Source organism: Hyla sarda, chromosome 3 (genome assembly GCF_029499605.1).
Source record: "Hyla sarda isolate aHylSar1 chromosome 3, aHylSar1.hap1, whole genome shotgun sequence".
Classification (NCBI taxonomy): Eukaryota; Metazoa; Chordata; class Amphibia; order Anura; family Hylidae; genus Hyla; species Hyla sarda.
In genome coordinates, this window is record NC_079191.1 from 21,790,820 (window position 1) to 21,810,270 (window position 19,451).

The 19,451-nt window shown below is 45.8% G+C and overlaps 1 protein-coding gene across 2 annotated transcripts in view; it reads left to right on the forward strand.

The window, feature by feature from the left end:
• The window catches only part of EVA1A (eva-1 homolog A, regulator of programmed cell death), a 370,201-nt gene that overhangs the window by 340,893 nt on the left and 9,857 nt on the right, over nt 1-19,451 (forward strand). For both annotated transcript variants that reach the window (XM_056563857.1, XM_056563858.1), the window contains exons 6-7: nt 2,999-3,160; nt 6,923-7,087. In XM_056563857.1, the coding sequence (XP_056419832.1) occupies nt 2,999-3,160; nt 6,923-7,087 (327 nt within the window). The remainder of the gene's footprint in view (nt 1-2,998; nt 3,161-6,922; nt 7,088-19,451) is intronic.

A 19,451-nucleotide genomic window follows, 5' to 3' on the forward strand; every position in this document is an offset into this window, starting at 1 on the left:
TCTAGTATGGACTGTGTTTTCCAACGAGCACGACTCCAGCTGTTGCAAAACCACAACTTCCAGCATTCCCGGACAGCCAGAGTATGCTGGGAGTTGTAGTTTTGTGACAGCTGCAGGTGCTTTGGAGAGCATTAGAACTGTGTTTTTTCCAACTAGTCTGTAGGGGGAACCTATACAGCTGTTCATCCTGACCTTTTACACTTCGTGAATAGAATTCTAACAGTAAGTACTGACACTTATGCAGAGCTAAACTTTTCTAGCAGCTCTGCCTGTGTAACAAGACCATAAATGACCCTCAGCATTTGTTGCTTCTGTATGTTACATAGTACAGATCATTTCTAATACATGTACTGCTGCAAACCTAAATTTTGAACAGATCTTGGATACAGAAGCGTATTGGTTGTATCGGCAGGATTACATAAGAATTATTGGTCACGTACGCCTTAGGCTAGGGCTTCACTGCCACTTTGACAATCATTAGATGCAATCTTGCAATCTTCAGGTCATGTGACCAATATGATCGCATCACAACGTGCAATAGCTGCCTGTAGTGTTCAGCCAGTTTTAACAACTCAATCGTAGCCGCGAAATACAGGACGGTGCTAAATTATCTTCTCGTTATGAATTTCGAGGTTACAAGACAAGTCTATTAACATGCATTGATGCACTATCTATTCAAGTTTTACCTATACACTACAAACGTTCAGCGTAATTTCCATCGGTGACACGGCAGACGTCTAGGTGGTTGTCCAGTTCTGTCCAGACATGGTTAGCATCTCCTCGATTATGGACTCCACTATGTCAGTGATGTGTTATCTCGGGTCGGTCAGATACTGTTGCTGTGGTGGTGGAGGTGGTGGGGGGATAGAGAGCTCTTTAATGTCGCCCTCCATAAAGAAGTAACAGGGTGTTAGAACTTGCAATCATGAAGGCCTGTGCAACGGAGCGGCGGATACAACTTTCAAAGTTTTATTCGGGTGTTGGCAAACATCCAAACAGAAATATGGAGGTTACCTATCTGCGGATAGACTATGTTTGGCCGATCTTTCTGTAACGTGTCGCGGTAGGAGCGACCAATGACTGGATCCTCCTCGAAAATGAAGGGAGCGTAGACTTTGTGCCCGATCATTGCATAGAGCATGTTACTTTGCTCCATTAAGACACATAGAACTTGGTGCTCGTAAAGAAAAACATTGTGGGGATAGACCTTCCCACTTAGGTTAAAGGTCGCATCAGCCTGTCTGCAAATTCATCCTCTTCCTCAGCCCAGCAAGGTAATGAAAAAATCAGTGTTTTGGTTTATCTCCTGAAGATGTGTTACTCACAAAGTAGATTTTTTCATAAAGTCCACCATACTGTGGTTGTGGGGCCTGTAGTTCCATACTGGTAATTTGGTAATAGTCAGGTCGGCATTTACGTCTGTGGGGGTGGTGCACAGGGTGGGAGCAGACCTGTATTGTGAATAAGAAACCCAGCACTCAATAGTAATGCTAAATCATGTGGATGCGGTGGATCATTACATGAAGGACGCTAATTCATGTGGATCATTAAGTGAAGGACGCATTTCAGCATATTGCCTTCCTCAGCTCAGGAAGGCTATATGCCAAAACGTGTCCTTCACGTAATTCAACTATGTATCAATAAATCCACATGATATAACATTACCGGTGAGTGCTGGGTTCCTTTATTCCTGTAGTTCCATACTAGTCATTCAGGTCTACTTTCTAGGACGAAACTCGTACACTGCTTCAACCCTGGTCACGGTCTCTCCTGAAGTCTTTTGGCGACCCAGACTTTTCCCAGGACACAAACCCTCATTGGTTTCCTGTTGCTTCACCCAATACGAAACGCAGTCTCTATTCGGAGCACTTCTACCGGATATATTCTGAATGTTTCGCTGTACAGTCTCAACGGACCCCCATTGTAAATTCCAAAACACAAATGCTTATTCTTGCCTCAATGTCACCATACTATATCTCACTATGTAAGCACATTCACATTTGGCTCTTTCAAACAAAATCTGTGCTGGTATTGGTTGATCCTCCTGGGCTGTGCTGGGGATTGGCTGATCCTCCTGGGCTGTGCTGGGGATTGGCTGATCCTCCTGGGCTGTGCTGGGGATTGGCTGATCCTCCTGGGCTGTGCTGGGGATTGGCTGATCCTCCTGGGCTGTGCTGGGGATTGGCTGATCCTCCTGGGCTGTGCTGGGGATTTGCTTGATCTTCCTGGGCTGTGCTGGGGATTTGCTTGATCTTCCTGGGCTGTGCTGGGGATTGGTTGATCCTCCTGGGCTGTGCTGGGGATTGGTTGATTCTCCTGGGCTGTGCTGGGATTGGCTTCTTTTCATTCCAACTAGAAGCCTTACAACATGACTTGGAAGCCAAGCCAGAGCTCTCTCCAGACTGAAAAAATACCCATCTGTAGTCTGCTTTTTGTCGATACACATCAACAGGGTACTGACTGGCTGTTGAGAGGCTTATCATTGTAGGACCAAAGGCGTCATTTTTCTTCTTGAACATCATAAAGTGTGGTGGCTTATAGGCCATTCATGTTCCACTGGGAATTCTGGGAAGAAACATATGCAAAGCAGTTATCTGACTTGAAGGGAAAGCTACCTACAATAGGTGGCATCAGTGATCGATTCCTTTTTAAGAAGCCTCAGAACATGACTAAGGATTCAATAAGCCAAGCCGGAAACTTCCCCCCCCCCCCCCCCCCCATTTCAGGGTTGTTGCTGAGGATCTCTTGGCTCTGCATATGACCTCTTATATGTGTTTTCTTTTCCATTACATTTCAGGTCTCTGATAAAATGAACATTACGCTGTCTCCAACTTTGTGTTTACCGGTCGGTGAAATCTTATCTGATGTAACAAAAATAAACCTATTTTACAGTTAATGGCCCCTAAGATTAATGTTAATGGAATAAATTCCTTTACAGCTTTTAATGATTTTATGGGGGGATTTTTTTCAAACCTTTTTATGTCTCTGTTTCCTTTAGTACCACAGAAACTGCTGCTTGAAACCCAGCCAAAATCAACGAATTACCACAGGGTACGGCAAACACACTACACCCGACTGCCAGGGGCGTACGACCGTGACGTGATTGGGGATGGGGTCCTCTTCCCTGATCCTGCATTCATAACAGAACAAGTTCTGCCAGGTAAGGCAAATGATCATTTAATAAAGAAATTCAAGGCCAAATTAGTCGGTAAAGGCCACTGTCATAGGTGCCTGGCAGCGTCTCTTCTCTCCTGCCTGGCAGTGGCTTTCTCTCCTCTTCCCATTTAAAACGCATGCATGCTCAGCTTGGTCAAGCATGCATAAATTACCAATAAGTAGAGGGGAGAAAACCACTGCCAGACACCATTGCTATCGGCTTAGCTCTAGGGAGAACAAGAGAATCAGGCATTGAAATTGAGCCTGCCCTATCCTTCTTTTCCTGGACATCTGTTCGGTGGAGAGTCAGAAGGCTGCCATGCACATGAGAATGTTGGCCAATTCTGCTAAAATCTTGAACCATGCATGTGTTTTCAGAACTAGGTCTCCAAACTGAGGACCTTCAGCTGTTGCAAAACTACAACCCACAGCATGCCCGGACAGTTTAGAGACCTAGGTCTGAAAACACATGCATGGTCCAAGTTTCAGGCCCGCATGATCTTTGGCTCCAGCATGGGAAGATGTAGGCCATGCTGGATGGTACGGTTGCTGCATGAATCCAGTTTATCAGAAAAAGGGCTTGTGCATAGAACTTTACCATAAGGACTGTGAATTTATGGAACGGTCTACCTCAGGAACTGGTCACAGCAGGAACAATTAACAGCTTTAAAACAGGGTTAGATACATTCCTTGAACAAAATAACATTAATGCTTATGCAGAATTATAAAACTACATCCCTTCCCCTTATCCCCTTACACCCTTCCCTTCAATTCTCTGGTTGGACTTGATGGACGTCTTTTTTCAACCATACTAACTATGTAACTTTGCTGAGCATAGTACAGTTGTCTCTGCAACTGTACTGTCCAGTGTGGCCTACGTCTCCCCATGTTAGACCTCTAGAACCCTCAGGCCTGAAACTTTGGACTTGTGCTTTCAGTTTCTACAAAGAACCTCTCTTACTCTGTATAGTGCCATAAATATGAAGAGGGGGAGCTCCTATTATTGCTCATGAGATTTTAAGGCGTCAGTAAGCCTTTCTCAGTCACAGTAGTTTCCGTAAGTACAGGTTCACTGCTGTCTTATCGTTGAGGCTTCCTGCTGCCTTTAAAATCTAATGAGCAGTAATATGAGCTCCCCTCTTTACACATAAATGGTCTGGTCCTCAGCAGTCAGGAGGAAAGCAGGGACAGGAGCTAATATGGAGAAATCTGTGAAATAACATGGCTAATAACATTATATAAGTTGCTTTATTATACTGTGACACCAATCACAGGTTGTTTCTTTTGCTAGATGACCCCTTTTAAACACTTTCTCGTCTGGTTTTCCCACAGATTGCTGCTCTTTGTAGGGGGTTTCTGTCCAGCTTATTATTGAGATTGTCCAAAATAAAAATGGCTGATTTCAGTATTTGAGTGTCCTCCAAGCCAAACATCCCCGGCCAGACGCAGTCTGTGTAGTTCTATTAGGCCTCTGTGAGGGGAAGTGATTAATGCTTCTGTCTCGGGTCTAATTGGCTCCAGATAAGAAGCAGAAGCCAAGGATCCAGGTCTGGAGAAAGTCAGCGGAGACTGCGGGTCCGGCCTGGTCTCTTGTGAACTCATCAGCTGGGAAGTTTATATTGGAGAAGAGTCCTAGTTATAGAAAATACATCAGCTTCTCAGGTTACGCCTCCCTTAGCATGTCAATGGTTCTGTGTATCCTACTTGGCGGACACCATTACAGTCATAATGCTCCTCTTTAGGTCAGGACATTTGGGGAGATTTATCAAAACCTGTCCCAGTTGCCCGTAGCAACCAATCAGATCGCTTCTTTCATTTTTAACAAGGCCTCTTCAAAATAAAAGAAGCGATCTGATTGGTTGCTACGGGCAACTGGGCAACTTTTCCTTTGCACAGGTTTTGATAAATCTCCCCCTTTGTTCTTAGAATGAATCCTATGTAAGGACATTGAGGTTGAAGAGGTTCTCCAGCCTCGATGGGCAGAGGTCTCGCTCATCCTTGTATCGCTGGACTATTTGTAGCAGCAGTGCGAGGGACTACAGCTTTGTCCTACCCAAGTAAGCTTGTTAATACTGAAGTTTCTTGCACCGCTGCTAGGGTGGCCACCTGACCAGGATTTTACCAGCACAGCCGGCATTTTGGCCACCCTGACGTGTTTTTTTTTATATTAAAAATACCGGCATTGCAGTGGCCAGTATATATCCAACCAATTACTCTAACTCCTGGAATGTTGCACCATAACCTATACCAGTGTTTCCCAACCAGAGCGCCTCCAGCTGTTGCAAAACTACAACTCCCAGATTGCCCGGACAGCCAATGGCTGATTGCGGAGGTCCGATTGCAGGCAGTCGGACCTTTGCAATCTAAAATTAATGGCCTATCCAGAGGATAACCAAAGTCCTAGATAGAGGGGCCAATTAGGGAAAATGTGCTATACATTACCCCAGGGCTCAAGTCCTGCAGTAACGCATGGGAACAGAGTTCCTGCTCTTTTTCCACAGCAAAAACATTGTTCCAATTAGTCCTGCCGGTGCAAATCTTGGGTGAGTTGCCACACTTTTTTTCCTCAGGAATTGATCCCTGCTAGAGATGAGCGAACTTACAGTAAATTCGATTTGTCACGAACTTCTCGGCTCGGCAGTTGATGACTTTTTCGTAAATTAGTTCAGCCTTCAGGTGCTCCGATGGGCTGGAAAAGGTGGATACAGTCCTAGGAGACTCTTTCCTAGGACTGTATCCACCTTTTCCAGCCCACCGGAGCACCGGAAAGCTGAACTAATTTACGCAGGAAAAGACATCAACTGCCGAGCCGAGAAGTTCGTGACGAATCGAATTTACTGTAAGTTCGCTCATCTCTAATCCCTGCATTACCTTGGATCTATACATTATAGTATCAATGAGGGGGATTTATCAAGCTGTTTAGAAAGCTTTAAAGCGGTATGGTGCCAGAAAGTTAAACAGATTTGTAAGTTACTTCTATTAAAAAAATCTTTATCCTTCCAGTACTTTTTAGCAGCTGTATGCTATTGTCTTGTCCACAGTGCTCTCTGCTGACACATGATGCCTGTATCAGGAACTGTCCAGAGCAGGAGAAAATCCCCATAGCAAACCTATCCTGCTCTGGACACTTCCTGATACGGGCATCAGGTGTCAGCAAAGAGCACTGTGGACAACCCAAAAAAAAGAGAAATTCAAAAAGAATAGAATTTCCTCTGTAGCATACAGCTGCTAAAAAGTACTGGAAGGGTAAAGATTTTTTAAATAGAAGTCATTTACAAATCTGTTTAACTATCTGGCACCAGTTCATTTAAAAAAAAAAAAAAAATTCCACCGAAGTACCCCTTTAATGGCTTTTTTCTCTATTTTTGTCGCACAACAGGTCCGTGCGACTTTTTATGTGACAATCGCTTTAGAAAGGTTTCTATATATAATATATTTTTTTTTTACCCATATAGAGCACTTGGTCACTGATTTACTAAGTGTGACTTTTTTTTGCGAATGTCGCAAAATTGTTGCACGATGCCAGAAATAGAAAGTTTGTCAGGTTGAGTCAGCCCTGCCCTATATATTTCTGCGCCACATTTCAGCCAATGTAAGAGACTTTTTTTTCTAGAAGTTGCATCAGCGAAATTTATCAAAGTTCGTGCACCCTTTGATAAATGTGGCACACGTCTGCAACTATCACCGCAACTTTAGTGCTCTAAAATAGGTAAGACATCACACCACACTTTGTAAATGTCCCTCAATGTCTTTGTGTTTAATACAGACACCAAGAAAGGACCGGCAGCCGCCTTTTACCCCATAGATAATAACCTCTCTATGGGAACAATAGATCCTCCTGTCTCCAATCAAACCATGGCACCCGTGGGGCAGAGCAGTTCTGAGATGGCATTGATCAGCAACGTCTTGGCGGCGTATTCTTTTATTACAGGTATGTACCTCATGACTAGTGTTGCTCGCGAATATTTGCAATGCGAATTTTATTCGCCAATATCGCATATTCGCGAATTCGCGAATATTCACGAATATAGCGCTATATATTCGCAATTACGAATATTCTTTTTTCACAGTACACATCACAGTGATCATCCCTCTCTGCTTCCAGCTTGTGTGGTGTAAAGAAGGCTCTAATACTACTGTGTGAGACTGGCGTCCGAATTTTCGCTTATGCAAATTTTTGCATATGGTAATTTTCGCATATGCAAATTTTCGTTTATGCTAATCTATGCATATGCAAATTTCAGCATATGCGAATATTCGCATATGCGAAAATAAAACGCGAATATTACGAAAATGCTAATTTAGCGAATATATGACGAATATTCATCCATATATTCGCAAAATATCGCGAATTCCAATATGGCCTATGCCGCTCAGCACTACTCATGACATCATTGCCAGTGATGCACAGCACATAGTTTGTAATTTTGATGGTTACTTTGAAGCTGTAGAGACTTGATGTGCTACCAGGTACCGCCTTTGTATAGCACAGAGTATTATGGCGCTTTTTTTTTTTATTAAAGGGGTACTCCGGGGGAAACTTATTATATATATATTTTTTTTAAATCGACTGGTGCCAGAAAGTTAAACAGATTTGTAAATTACTTCTATTAAAAAATCTTAATCCTTTCAATAATTATCAGCTGCTAAAGTTGAGTTGTTGTTTTCTGTCTGGCAACATTGCTCTCTGCTGACATCTCTGCTTGTCTCGGGAACTGCACAGAGTAGAAGAGGTTTGCTTTGGGGTTTTGCTTCTAAACTGGGCGGTTCCTGAGACACGTGTCATCAGAGAGCACTTAGACAGAAAGAACAACTCAACTTCATCAGCTCACGAGTACTGAAAGGATTAAGATTTAATAGAAGTAATTTACAAATCTGTTTAACTTTCTGGAGCCAGTTGATATATCAAAAAAAGTTTTTTTTTTTCCTGGATAACCCCTTTAATACAGGTAACGAGTAGAGGACAGAGGAGACTCTTAAAAATCTTAATCCTTCCAGTACTTATTAGCTGCTGAATGCTACAGAGGAAATTATTTTCCTTTTGGAACACAGAGCTCTCTGCTGACATCACGAGCACAGTGCTCTCTGCTGACATCTCTGTCCATTTTAAGAACTGTCCAGAGTAGGAGAAAATCCTAATAGCAAACATATACTTCTCTGGACAGTTCCTAAATTGGACAGAGGTGTCAGCAGAGAGCACTGTACTCGTGATGTCAGCAGAAAACACTGTTCCAATAAGAAAATAATTTACTCTGTAGTATTCAGCAGCTAATAAGTACTGAAAGGATTAAGATTTTTTAATAGAAGTAATGTACAAATTTGTGTAACTTTCTGGCACCAGTTGACTTAAAAAAAAAAAAAAAAAAAAAAAAAAAAAGTTCCCACCTGAGTACCCCTTTAACCCTCCGTGCCCGGGCTGCAAAATGAAACAAAACAAACTTTAACTCACCTGCCTACGTTCCCCTGTTGCTCCGACGTCTGTGTCCCGTTCTCCGGTCCCTGTCTTCGTCCACTTCCTGCGGGTCGGTGAGTCACTTCCTGCGGCTCTCAGCAATGTCCCGCTCCCGCTGCGGACAGTGATACGCTGAGAGCAGCGTGATTCACCGACCCGCAGGAAGTGGAAGAAGACAGGGACCGGAGAACGGGACACAGACGACGGAGCAACAGGGGAATGTAGGCAGGTGAGTTAAAGTTTGTTTTGTTTCATTTTGCAGCCCGGGCACGGAGGGTTAATTAAAAAAAAAAAAAAAAAAACACAATAGTACTCCTTTAATTTCCTTTTATATGAACACTGAGGGCAGAATATCTCTGCAATATGGCATCTGGTGAAACATGGCTCAGGACTAGAGATGAGCAAACTTACAGTAAATTCGATTCGTCACAAACTTCTCGGCTCGGCAGTTGATGACTTATCCTGCATAAATGAGTTCAGCTTTCAGGTGCTCCGGTGGGCTGGAAAAGATGGATACAGTCCTAGGAGACTCTTTCCTAGGACTGTATCCACCTTTTCCAGCCCACCGCAGCACCTGAAAGCTGAACTAATTTACGCAGGATAAGTCATCAACTGCCGAGCCGAGAAGTTCGTGACGAGTCGAATTTACTGTAAGTTCGCTCATCTCTACTCAGGACCTCCTAACTCCATATGTCTCTAATTTAACGTGGAGTTGTACAGATGTGGAAATCCCGGCAAGGGTTTCCTTTCCTTCCAGTGAAAAACCGACTGCGGCACTGTAGCGCTAGCGCTACAGTGCCGCAGTCGGATTTTCACTGGAAGGAAAGGAAACCCCTGCCGGGATTTCCACTTCCCACATCTGTATGACTGCATTCCTCACCGTCCTCGACGGGACCGACGGCCAGCTACCTTTACCATTCTGGTTAATTCTCCGCTAATAACGTGGATTAGCGGCACTATTATAGCGCCATCTTTATCTTTTTATTCCCTTATATCTCTGATTTAACGTGGAGGCATTCAAAGTATGGGAATCCAACTCGGAACATGTGTGGAGCTGTATAATACTTTCCAAGGTGAGCCTGGGGGAGTTTGAAATCAATCTCCTTCTTTAGGGTAGGTGGGTGGATTTTTCTTCTCCCCCCGTTCTTCATTGCGTAACTTTAGAAGACATAAGGTTCATTAGGGAGACAAGATCTCATGAAGGCAATTTTTCTAAATGGAAGCTGATCACCATGGACTTACTAATATGGAGGGATCAGCTGGGGTTTTTTGGGGAAACACAACCAACCAGCATTACATGGTGGCCATATAAATGAATAGTGGTACTGGTTAAAGGGGTACTCCACTGGAAAATACATACACACACACACACACACACACACACACACACATATATATATATATATATATATATATATATATATATATAATATAATATAATATAATATATATATATATTAATATAATATAATATAATATAATATAATTATTATTATTATTATTATTTTTTTTTATTATTATTATTATTTTCTTTATCAACTGGTGCCAAAAAGTTAAACATATTTGTAAATTAAAGTATTATAAAATTGGCAAGCGCTGTATCAGACACATTACAAATATGGCTATATCGTTGAAACTGACCTGTATAAGCAGTAAGAGGGAAGAGAGGTCCTGATGATACAGATCGAGCTGTACGCGGTATGAGGGAGAGATCATAAAATGGCTGTTAAGGGTCAATGGCGATGGCGCATGCAGTAATTAGTAGAGATATGCAGATTCAGGTGCCAGAACGGCTGCTAAAGTAGGCTGAAGGAGCGATGTTCCTGGTAGGGAGCTGTGATGTACCTGTCTTCCGAAACGCGTCGATAGGTTTGTGGACCACAGAGGATACCGTAGTGACGTCACTCAAATCCAAATCATTCCTACCTTAACCATCCAGTAGCGGGCGTGCAGGTAGGTAGAGGCGCTACCGGCCAAACGCTCCTTCTAACAAACCGGATTACCAATAAGAACTCCCAGAAACGATTACTATTCAATACCCCCTAGCAATCCCTGGATCACCCTCATCGAGAGCTCTCAGCAGTGATCACCGCGCAGCTGACGCCTGCCGGAGACATACCAGATCTGAACTCTAGAAAAGGATCTATTTAATACATACTCTCAACCTCTGGAGCACCCTCAGGGAGAGCCCACGCAGATACACAGTACAAAGCACTCTCCACTATAACATCCATACGGACCTGCGATAGAATAATACAGCTCCCTACCAGGAACATCGCTCCTTCAGCCTACTATAGCAGCCGTTCTGGCACCTGAATCTGCATATCTCTACTAATTACTGCATGCGCCATCGCCATTGACCCTTAACAGCCATTTTATGATCTCTCCCTCATACCGCGTACAGCTCGATCTGTATCATCAGGACCTCTCTTCCCTCTTACTGCTTATACAGGTCAGTTTCAACGATATAGCCATATTTGTAATGTGTCTGATACAGCGCTTGCCAATTTTATAATACTTTTGCTACCTATACCATATATTGATGTGCATCAACAGGGGAGCACATCTATTGGCTTAGCAGCAGTCCAGCCACAGATCAGATCCAAACCCATCCAGCGCTAGTGAATTTATATAGATATTTGTAAATTACTTCTATTTAAAAATATTAATCCTTCCAGTATTTATCAGCTGCTTTCTGATCCACAGGAAGTTCCTTTCTCTTAGAATTTTTCTCCAGTCTGACCACAGTGCTCTCTGCTGACATCTTTGCCCATGTCAGGAACTGTCCAGAGTAGGAGCAAATCCCCATAGCAAACCTTTCCTGCTCTGTACAGTTCCTGACACGGACAGAGGTGTCAGCAGAGAGCACTGTGGTCAGACTGAAAGGAAATTCAAAAAGAAAAGAACGTCCTGTGGATCATACAGCAGCTAAGTACTGGAAGTTCTTTTCTTTTTGAATTTCCTTTCTGTCTGACCACAGTGCTCTCTGCTGACACCTCTGTCCGTGTCAGGAACTGTCCAGAGCAGGATAGGTTTGCTATGGGGATTTTCTCCTACTGTGGTCAGACTGGAGAGAAATTCAAAAAGAAAGGAACTTCCTGTGGATCAGAAAGCAGCTGATAAGTACTGGAAGGATTAAAATCTTAATCCTTCCAGTACTTATCAGCTGTTGTATGCTCCACAGGAAGTTCTTTTCTTGAATTGCTTTTCTGTCTGACCACAGTGCTCTCTGTTGACACCTCTGTCCATGTCAGGAACTGTCTAGAGTAGGAGAAAATCCCCATAGCAAACCTATCCTGCTCTGGACAGTTCCTAAAATGGACAGAAGTGTCAGTAGAGAGCATTGTGGTCAGACAGAAAGGAAATTCAAAAAGAAAAGAACTTCCTGTGGAGCATAAAACCGCTAAGTACTGGAAGGATTAAGATTTTTTGAATAGAAGTAATTTACAAATCTGTTTAACTTTCTGGCACCAGTTGATTAAAGAAAAATGTTTTCCATTGGAGTACCCCTTTAAAGCATGAACTGGCCAGGTCCTACATGACTAGAGCCACTCCCACAGTGTTAGTCAAAAAAGGTTGACTAAGAACTACCCTCGAGGGTCACCCATTATGTTAGTTGAACCAGGGTTTGTCTTTGAAGGACAGTCGCTTTTTTTCTACAGTTTAGTGCAGTCTTATTCTACAGTATCAGTATTCCAAAGTGGCCCTACAATGGGTGCGCAATCTAGTGCCTCCTCTAATGTATAGAATTGGAAGAACCTGCTGAATACTACAGAGGAAATTCTTTTCTTTTTGGAGTTCTCTCTGATGACATCACGAGCACAGTGCTCTTTGATGACATAATAATAATAATAATAACAACTTTATTTATTGTTGTCCTTAGTGGGATTTGAACCCAAGGCCCCAGCACTGCAAGGCAGCAGTGCTAACCACTGAGCCACCATGCTGCCCTTAGCATACATCTGCTATGCATGGTTGCTAAAATGGACAGAGATGTCAGCAGAGAGCACTGTGCTCGTGATGTCGTTAGTGTTCCAAAAAGAAAGGAATTTCCTCTGTAGCATTCAGCAGCTAATAAGTACTGGAAGGATTAAGATTTTTTAATAGAAGTAATTTACAAATATGTTTAATCACCGGAGTACCCCTTTAACCTTTTTGTTGTGATCAGTCTTGAGTCTCTTTCCATTGATCTTGTCACCAGGTTATCAATATATAGTCAACCCTGGGGACATAGAAAGGACCTACTCGTAGCTTGCTGTCATGATTCCTGCAGACAACTATAAGGCTCCAGAACAGGAGCCATGGGCCGTTCGTCTTAATCCACATTTGAGCCCTTTCTCCGCGGTGATTCCGAGCTGTAATCCACATGTGTTATTATAAGGAGCCTCATTTTCTCATAGATGAAAGCTCTTTCCTTCTCGTTCGGATGTCTCGAGGAGCTTTTGTTTGCCGATGAGTAACGTCTTCTGGCTGGAGCTCCGGTCCGCAGCGACTTATTATTTTTTTATTTTTTTTTATTTATTTCTAAATATAACTGCAAGAAAAACAAACATGCATTCACGTCTCTGGAAATATTTAGTCTTGAGATTTTCCTGTGCAGTGGAGGATGCATTATTTATGAGCTAAACTGAAAGCCTGCTGAGAAGATAGAGGGCTCTGTGCAAGGATCTGGAAGAGAAGCCTTCAAGGGGTTTAAAAGGGTACTCCATTGACCAGCGTTGGAACGTTTAGTTCTGAACCGTGTGTATGCACTGTGGGGGGTCGGCCATGCCCACTCGTGATGTCGTGCCCCTCCCTCTCAATGAAAGTCTATGGGAGGGGGCGTGGCGACTGCCACGCCCCCTCCCATAGACTTGCATTGAGAGGGAAGGACCTGAAATCGCGAGGGGGTGTGGCCGACCCCCGCAGCGCACGCGCGCACAGCATTCAGAACTAAATGTTCCAACGCTGGCCAGTGGAGTACCCTTTTAATATACACCAATCCGATCAGATTGATGGGGAGTTAGACTCCTGGCACAACCACCGATCAGCTGATCCAAAGCACTGTAGCCTCTTCGTTGTTTACTAGGCCCAGAGCGTTATGTCATATAATGGCCATGCCTGGTACTGCAGCGATCTGAAGCTTAGGTCCATTGGAGTAATTGGGAGCGAGTTGCAGTACATGGAACCTCTGCTAGGGAACGTACGGGACTGTCTGGCAAACAAATCCACATGATTCACCTGACCGCCACAGCCCCTTCAGTGATCTGATTGATGGGTTTAACTACTACTTGCTACACAAATCTTCAAAAAACAGAGCTTCCTCCATAGACTTGTATTACTTGTCTTGCAGATACAGGACAAAGCTGAGCTGATTTTCAGAGCGGAATACAGTCTAACAGGATAGGAAGGAGAGAAAGAAGCTCGATAAGAGGAGAAAGAAGCATTTTTGTCTGATATAGTGAAAAGCTTCTTATAATCACTATTGATCTATGCAAAGGTCATTCAAATGACCGTGCCTGTCACGATGCCGGCTGGCAGGAGGTGGATCCTCTGTGCCAGAGAGGGATTGGCGTGGACCGTGCTAGTGGACCGGTTCTAAGTCACTACTGGTATTCACCAGAGCCCGCCGCAAAGCGGGATGGTCTTGCTGCGGCGGTAGTGACCAGGTCGTATCCACTAGCAACGGCTCAACCTCTCTGACTGCTGAAGATAGGCGCGGTACAAGGGAGTAGACAGAAGCAAGGTCGGACGTAGCAGAAGGTCGGGGCAGGCAGCAAGGATCGTAGTCAGGGGCAACGGCAGGAGGTCTGGAACACAGGCTAGGAACACACAAGGGAACGCTTTCACTGGCACAATGGCAACAAGATCTGGCGAGGGAGTGCAGGGGAAGTGAGGTATACATAGGGAGTGCACAGGTGAACACACTGCTTAGAACCACTGCGCCAATCAGCGGCGCAGTGGCCCTTTAAATCGCAGAGACCCGGCGCACGCGCGCCCTAGGGAGCGGGGCCGCGCGCGCCGGGACAGGACCGACGGAGAGCGAGTCAGGTACGGGAGCCGGGGTGCGCATCGCGAGCGGGCGCCACCCGCATCGCGAATCGCATCCCGGCTGGAGGCGGTATCGCAGCGCACCCGGTCAGTGGATCTGACCGGGGCGCTGCGGGAGCGAGAGTGTAGCGAGCGCTCCGGGGAGGAGCGGGAACCCGGAGCGCTCGGCGTAACAGTACCCCCCCCTTGGGTCTCCCCCTCTTCTTGGAGCCTGAGAACCTGAGGACCAGATTTTTATCTAGGATATTGTCCTCAGGTTCCCAGGATCTCTCTTCAGGACCACAGCCCTCCCAGTCAACCAAAAAGAAGGTTTTTCCTCTGACCTTTTTGGAGGCCAGTATCTCCTTTACGGGAAAGATGTCTGAAGAACCGGAGACAGGAGTGGGAGAGATAAGTTTAGGAGAGAAACGGTTGATGATGAGTGGTTTAAGAAGAGAAACGTGAAAGGCATTAGGAATACGAAGAGAAGGAGGGAGAAGAAGTTTATAAGAGACAGGATTAATCTGGCACAAAATTTTGAAAGGACCAAGATAGCGTGGTCCCAATTTGTAGCTGGGAACACGGAAGCGGACATATTTAGCGGAGAGCCATACCTTTTCTCCGGGAGAAAAAATGGGGGGAGCTCTTCTTTTCTTATCAGCAAACTTCTTCATGCGTGATGAAGCCTGTAAGAGAGAATTTTGGGTCTCTTTCCATATGGTGGAAAGATCACGAGATATTTCATCCACAGCGGGTACACCAGAGGGCAAGGGAGTAGGGAGGGGGGGAAGAGGGTGACGGCCGTACACCACGAAAAATGGGGATTTGGAAGAAGATTCAGAAACTCTGAAGTTATACGACAATTCGGCCCATGGTAGAAGATCTGCCCAGTCATCCTGGCGGGAGGAAACAAAATGCCGTAAATAATCACCCAGGACCTGGTTAATTCTTTCTACTTGCCCATTGGATTGAGGATGATAAGCAGAAGAAAAGTTTAATTTAATCTTGAGTTGTTTACAGAGAGCCCTCCAGAATTTAGACACGAATTGGACGCCTCTATCCGAGACGATCTGCGTGGGCAACCCGTGAAGACGAAAAATGTGTACAAAAAATTGTTTTGCCAACTGAGGCGCAGAAGGAAGACCAGGAAGAGGGATGAAATGTGCCATCTTGGAGAATCGATCAACGACCACCCAAACAACAGTGTTGCCACGGGATGAGGGTAAGTCTGTAATAAAGTCCATACCAATCAGAGACCAAGGCTGTTCGGGAACAGGCAGAGGATGAAGAAGACCAGCGGGCTTCTGGCGAGGAGTCTTATCCCGGGCACAGACAGTGCAGGCTCGCACAAAATCCACAACATCCGTCTCCAGAGTCGGCCACCAATAGAAACGAGAGATGAGTTGCACGGATTTCTTGATGCCCGCATGACCTGCGAGATGGGAGGAGTGACCCCATTTGAGGATTCCGAGGCGTTGGCGTGGGGAGACGAAGGTCTTCCCTGGAGGAGTTTGCCTGATGGAGGCTGGAGAAGTGGAGATCAGGCAGTCAGGAGGAATGATGTGTTGCGGAGAGAGCTCTACTTCCGAGGCATCCGAGGAACGAGAGAGAGCATCGGCCCTAATGTTCTTATCGGCAGGCCGAAAGTGAATTTCAAAATTAAATCGGGCAAAGAACAGAGACCACCTGGCCTGGCGTGGATTCAGCCGTTGGGCAGACTGGAGATAGGAGAGGTTCTTGTGATCGGTGTAAATAATAACTGGAAATCTTGATCCCTCCAGCAGATGCCTCCATTCCTCAAGTGCTAATTTAATGGCTAGTAGCTCTCGATCCCCGATGGAGTAGTTCCTCTCCGCCGGAGAGAAGGTCTTAGAAAAAAAACCACAAGTAACAGCATGCCCGGAAGAATTTTTTTGTAGAAGGACCGCTCCAGCTCCTACTGAGGAGGCATCAACCTCCAATAGGAAGGGTTTAGATGGGTCAGGTCTGGAGAGCACGGGAGCTGAAGAAAAGGCAGACTTGAGCTGTTTAAAGGCGTCTTCCGCTTGAGGAGGCCATGACTTAGGATTGGCATTCTTTTTGGTTAAAGCCACGATAGGAGCCACAATGGTGGAAAAATGTGGAATAAATTGTCTGTAATAATTGGCGAACCCCAAAAAACGTTGGATAGCACGGAGTCCGGAGGGGCGTGGCCAATCTAAGACGGCAGAGTTTGTCTGGATCCATTTGTAGTCCCTGGCCAGAGACCAAGTATCCTAGGAAAGGAAGAGATTGACATTCAAACAGACATTTCTCCATTTTGGCATAAAGTTGATTGTCACGAAGTCTCTGAAGAACCATGCGGACATGCTGGCGGTGTTCTTCTAGGTTGGCAGAAAAAATCAGGATATCGTCCAGATACACAACAACACAGGAATATAAGAGATCACGAAAAATTTCATTAACAAAGTCTTGGAAGACGGCAGGGGCGTTGCACAGGCCAAAGGGCATGACCAGATACTCAAAGTGTCCATCTCTGGTGTTAAATGCCGTTTTCCATTCATCCCCCTCTCTGATGCGGATGAGATTATAAGCACCTCTTAAGTCCAGTTTGGTAAAGATGTGGGCACCTTGGAGGCGATCAAAGAGTTCAGAGATGAGAGGTAGAGGGTAGCGGTTCTTTACCGTGATTTTATTAAGACCGCGGTAGTCAATGCAAGGACGTAGGGAGCCATCTTTTTTGGACACAAAGAAAAATCCAGCTCCGGCAGGAGAGGAGGATTTGCGGATAAAGCCCTTTTTTAAATTTTCCTGGATGTACTCAGACATAGCAAGAGTCTCTGGGGCAGAGAGAGGATAAATTCTGCCCCGGGGTGGAGTAGTGCCCGGGAGGAGGTCAATAGGACAGTCATAAGGCCTGTGAGGAGGTAGAGTCTCAGCTTGTTTTTTGCAAAAAACATCCGCAAAGTCCATATAGGCCTTAGGGAGACCGGTTACAGGGGGAACCACAGGGTCACGGCAAGGAGTACTGGTAACCGGTTTAAGGCAGTCCTTGAAACAAGAGGGACCCCAACTCTTGATCTCCCCTGTGGACCAATCCAGGGTTGGGGAATGGTGTTGAAGCCAGGGTAGTCCAAGGAGAATTTCGGAAGTGCAATTGGAGAGGACCAAAAACTCAATTTTTTCGTGGTGAGGTCCGATGCACATTAGGAGGGGTTCCGTGCGGTAACGCACGGCACAGTCCAATCTTTCATTGTTAACGCAATTGATGTAGAGGGGTCTGGCGAGACTGGTCACTGGGATGTTGAACCTGTTGATGAGAGAGGCCAAAATAAAGTTTCCTGCAGATCCGGAGTCCAAGAAGGCCTTAGTGGAGAAGGAGAAGGTAGAGGCAGATATCCGCACAGGCACAGTAAGACGTGGAGAAGCAGAGTTGACATCAAGGACTGTTTCACCTTTGTGCGGAGTCAGCGTACGTCTTTCCAGGCGGGGAGGACGGATAGGACAATCCTTCAGGAAGTGTTCGGTACCGGCACAGTACAGGCAGAGATTCTCCATGCGGCGTCGTGTCCTCTCTTGAGGTGTCAGGCGAGACCGGTCAACTTGCATAGCCTCCACGGCGGAAGGCACAGGAACGGATTGCAGAGGACCAGAGGAGAGAGGAGCCGGGGAGAAAAAACGCCTCGTGCGAACAAAGTCCATATCCTGGCGGAGCTCCTGACGCCTTTCGGAAAAACGCATGTCAATGCGAGTGGCTAGATGAATGAGTTCATGTAGGTTAGCAGGAATTTCTCGTGCGGCCAGAACATCTTTAATGTTGCTGGATAGGCCTTTTTTAAAGGTCGCGCAGAGGGCCTCATTATTCCAGGAAAGTTCTGAAGCAAGAGTACGGAATTGCACGGCGTACTCGCCAACGGAAGAATTACCCTGGACCAGGTTCAGCAGGGCAGTCTCAGCAGAAGAGGCTCGGGCAGGTTCCTCAAAGACACTTCGAATTTCCGAGAAGAAGGAGTGTACAGAGGCAGTGACGGGGTCATTGCGGTCCCAGAGCGGTGTGGCCCATGACAGAGCTTTTCCAGACAGAAGGCTGACTACGAAAGCCACCTTAGACCTTTCAGTAGGAAACTGGTCCGACATCATCTCCAAGTGCAGGGAACATTGTGAAAGAAAGCCACGGCAAAACTTAGAGTCCCCATCAAATTTATCCGGCAAGGATAGTCGTAGGCCTGAGGTGGCCACTTGCTGCGGAGGAGGTGCAGGAGCTGGCGGAGGAGATGATTGCTGAAGCTGTGGTAGTAGCTGCTGTAGCATCACGGTCAGTTGAGACAGCTGGTGGCCTTGTTGCGCTATCTGTTGTGACTGCTGGGCGACCACCGTGGTGAGGTCGGCGACAACTGGCAGAGGAACTTCAGCGGGATCCATGGCCGGATCTACTGTCACGATGCCGGCTGGCAGGAGGTGGATCCTCTGTGCCAGAGAGGGATTGGCGTGGACCGTGCTAGTGGACCGGTTCTAAGTCACTACTGGTATTCACCAGAGCCCGCCGCAAAGCGGGATGGTCTTGCTGCGGCGGTAGTGACCAGGTCGTATCCACTAGCAACGGCTCAACCTCTCTGACTGCTGAAGATAGGCGCGGTACAAGGGAGTAGACAGAAGCAAGGTCGGACGTAGCAGAAGGTCGGGGCAGGCAGCAAGGATCGTAGTCAGGGGCAACGGCAGGAGGTCTGGAACACAGGCTAGGAACACACAAGGGAACGCTTTCACTGGCACAATGGCAACAAGATCCGGCGAGGGAGTGCAGGGGAAGTGAGGTATACATAGGGAGTGCACAGGTGAACACACTGATTAGAACCAC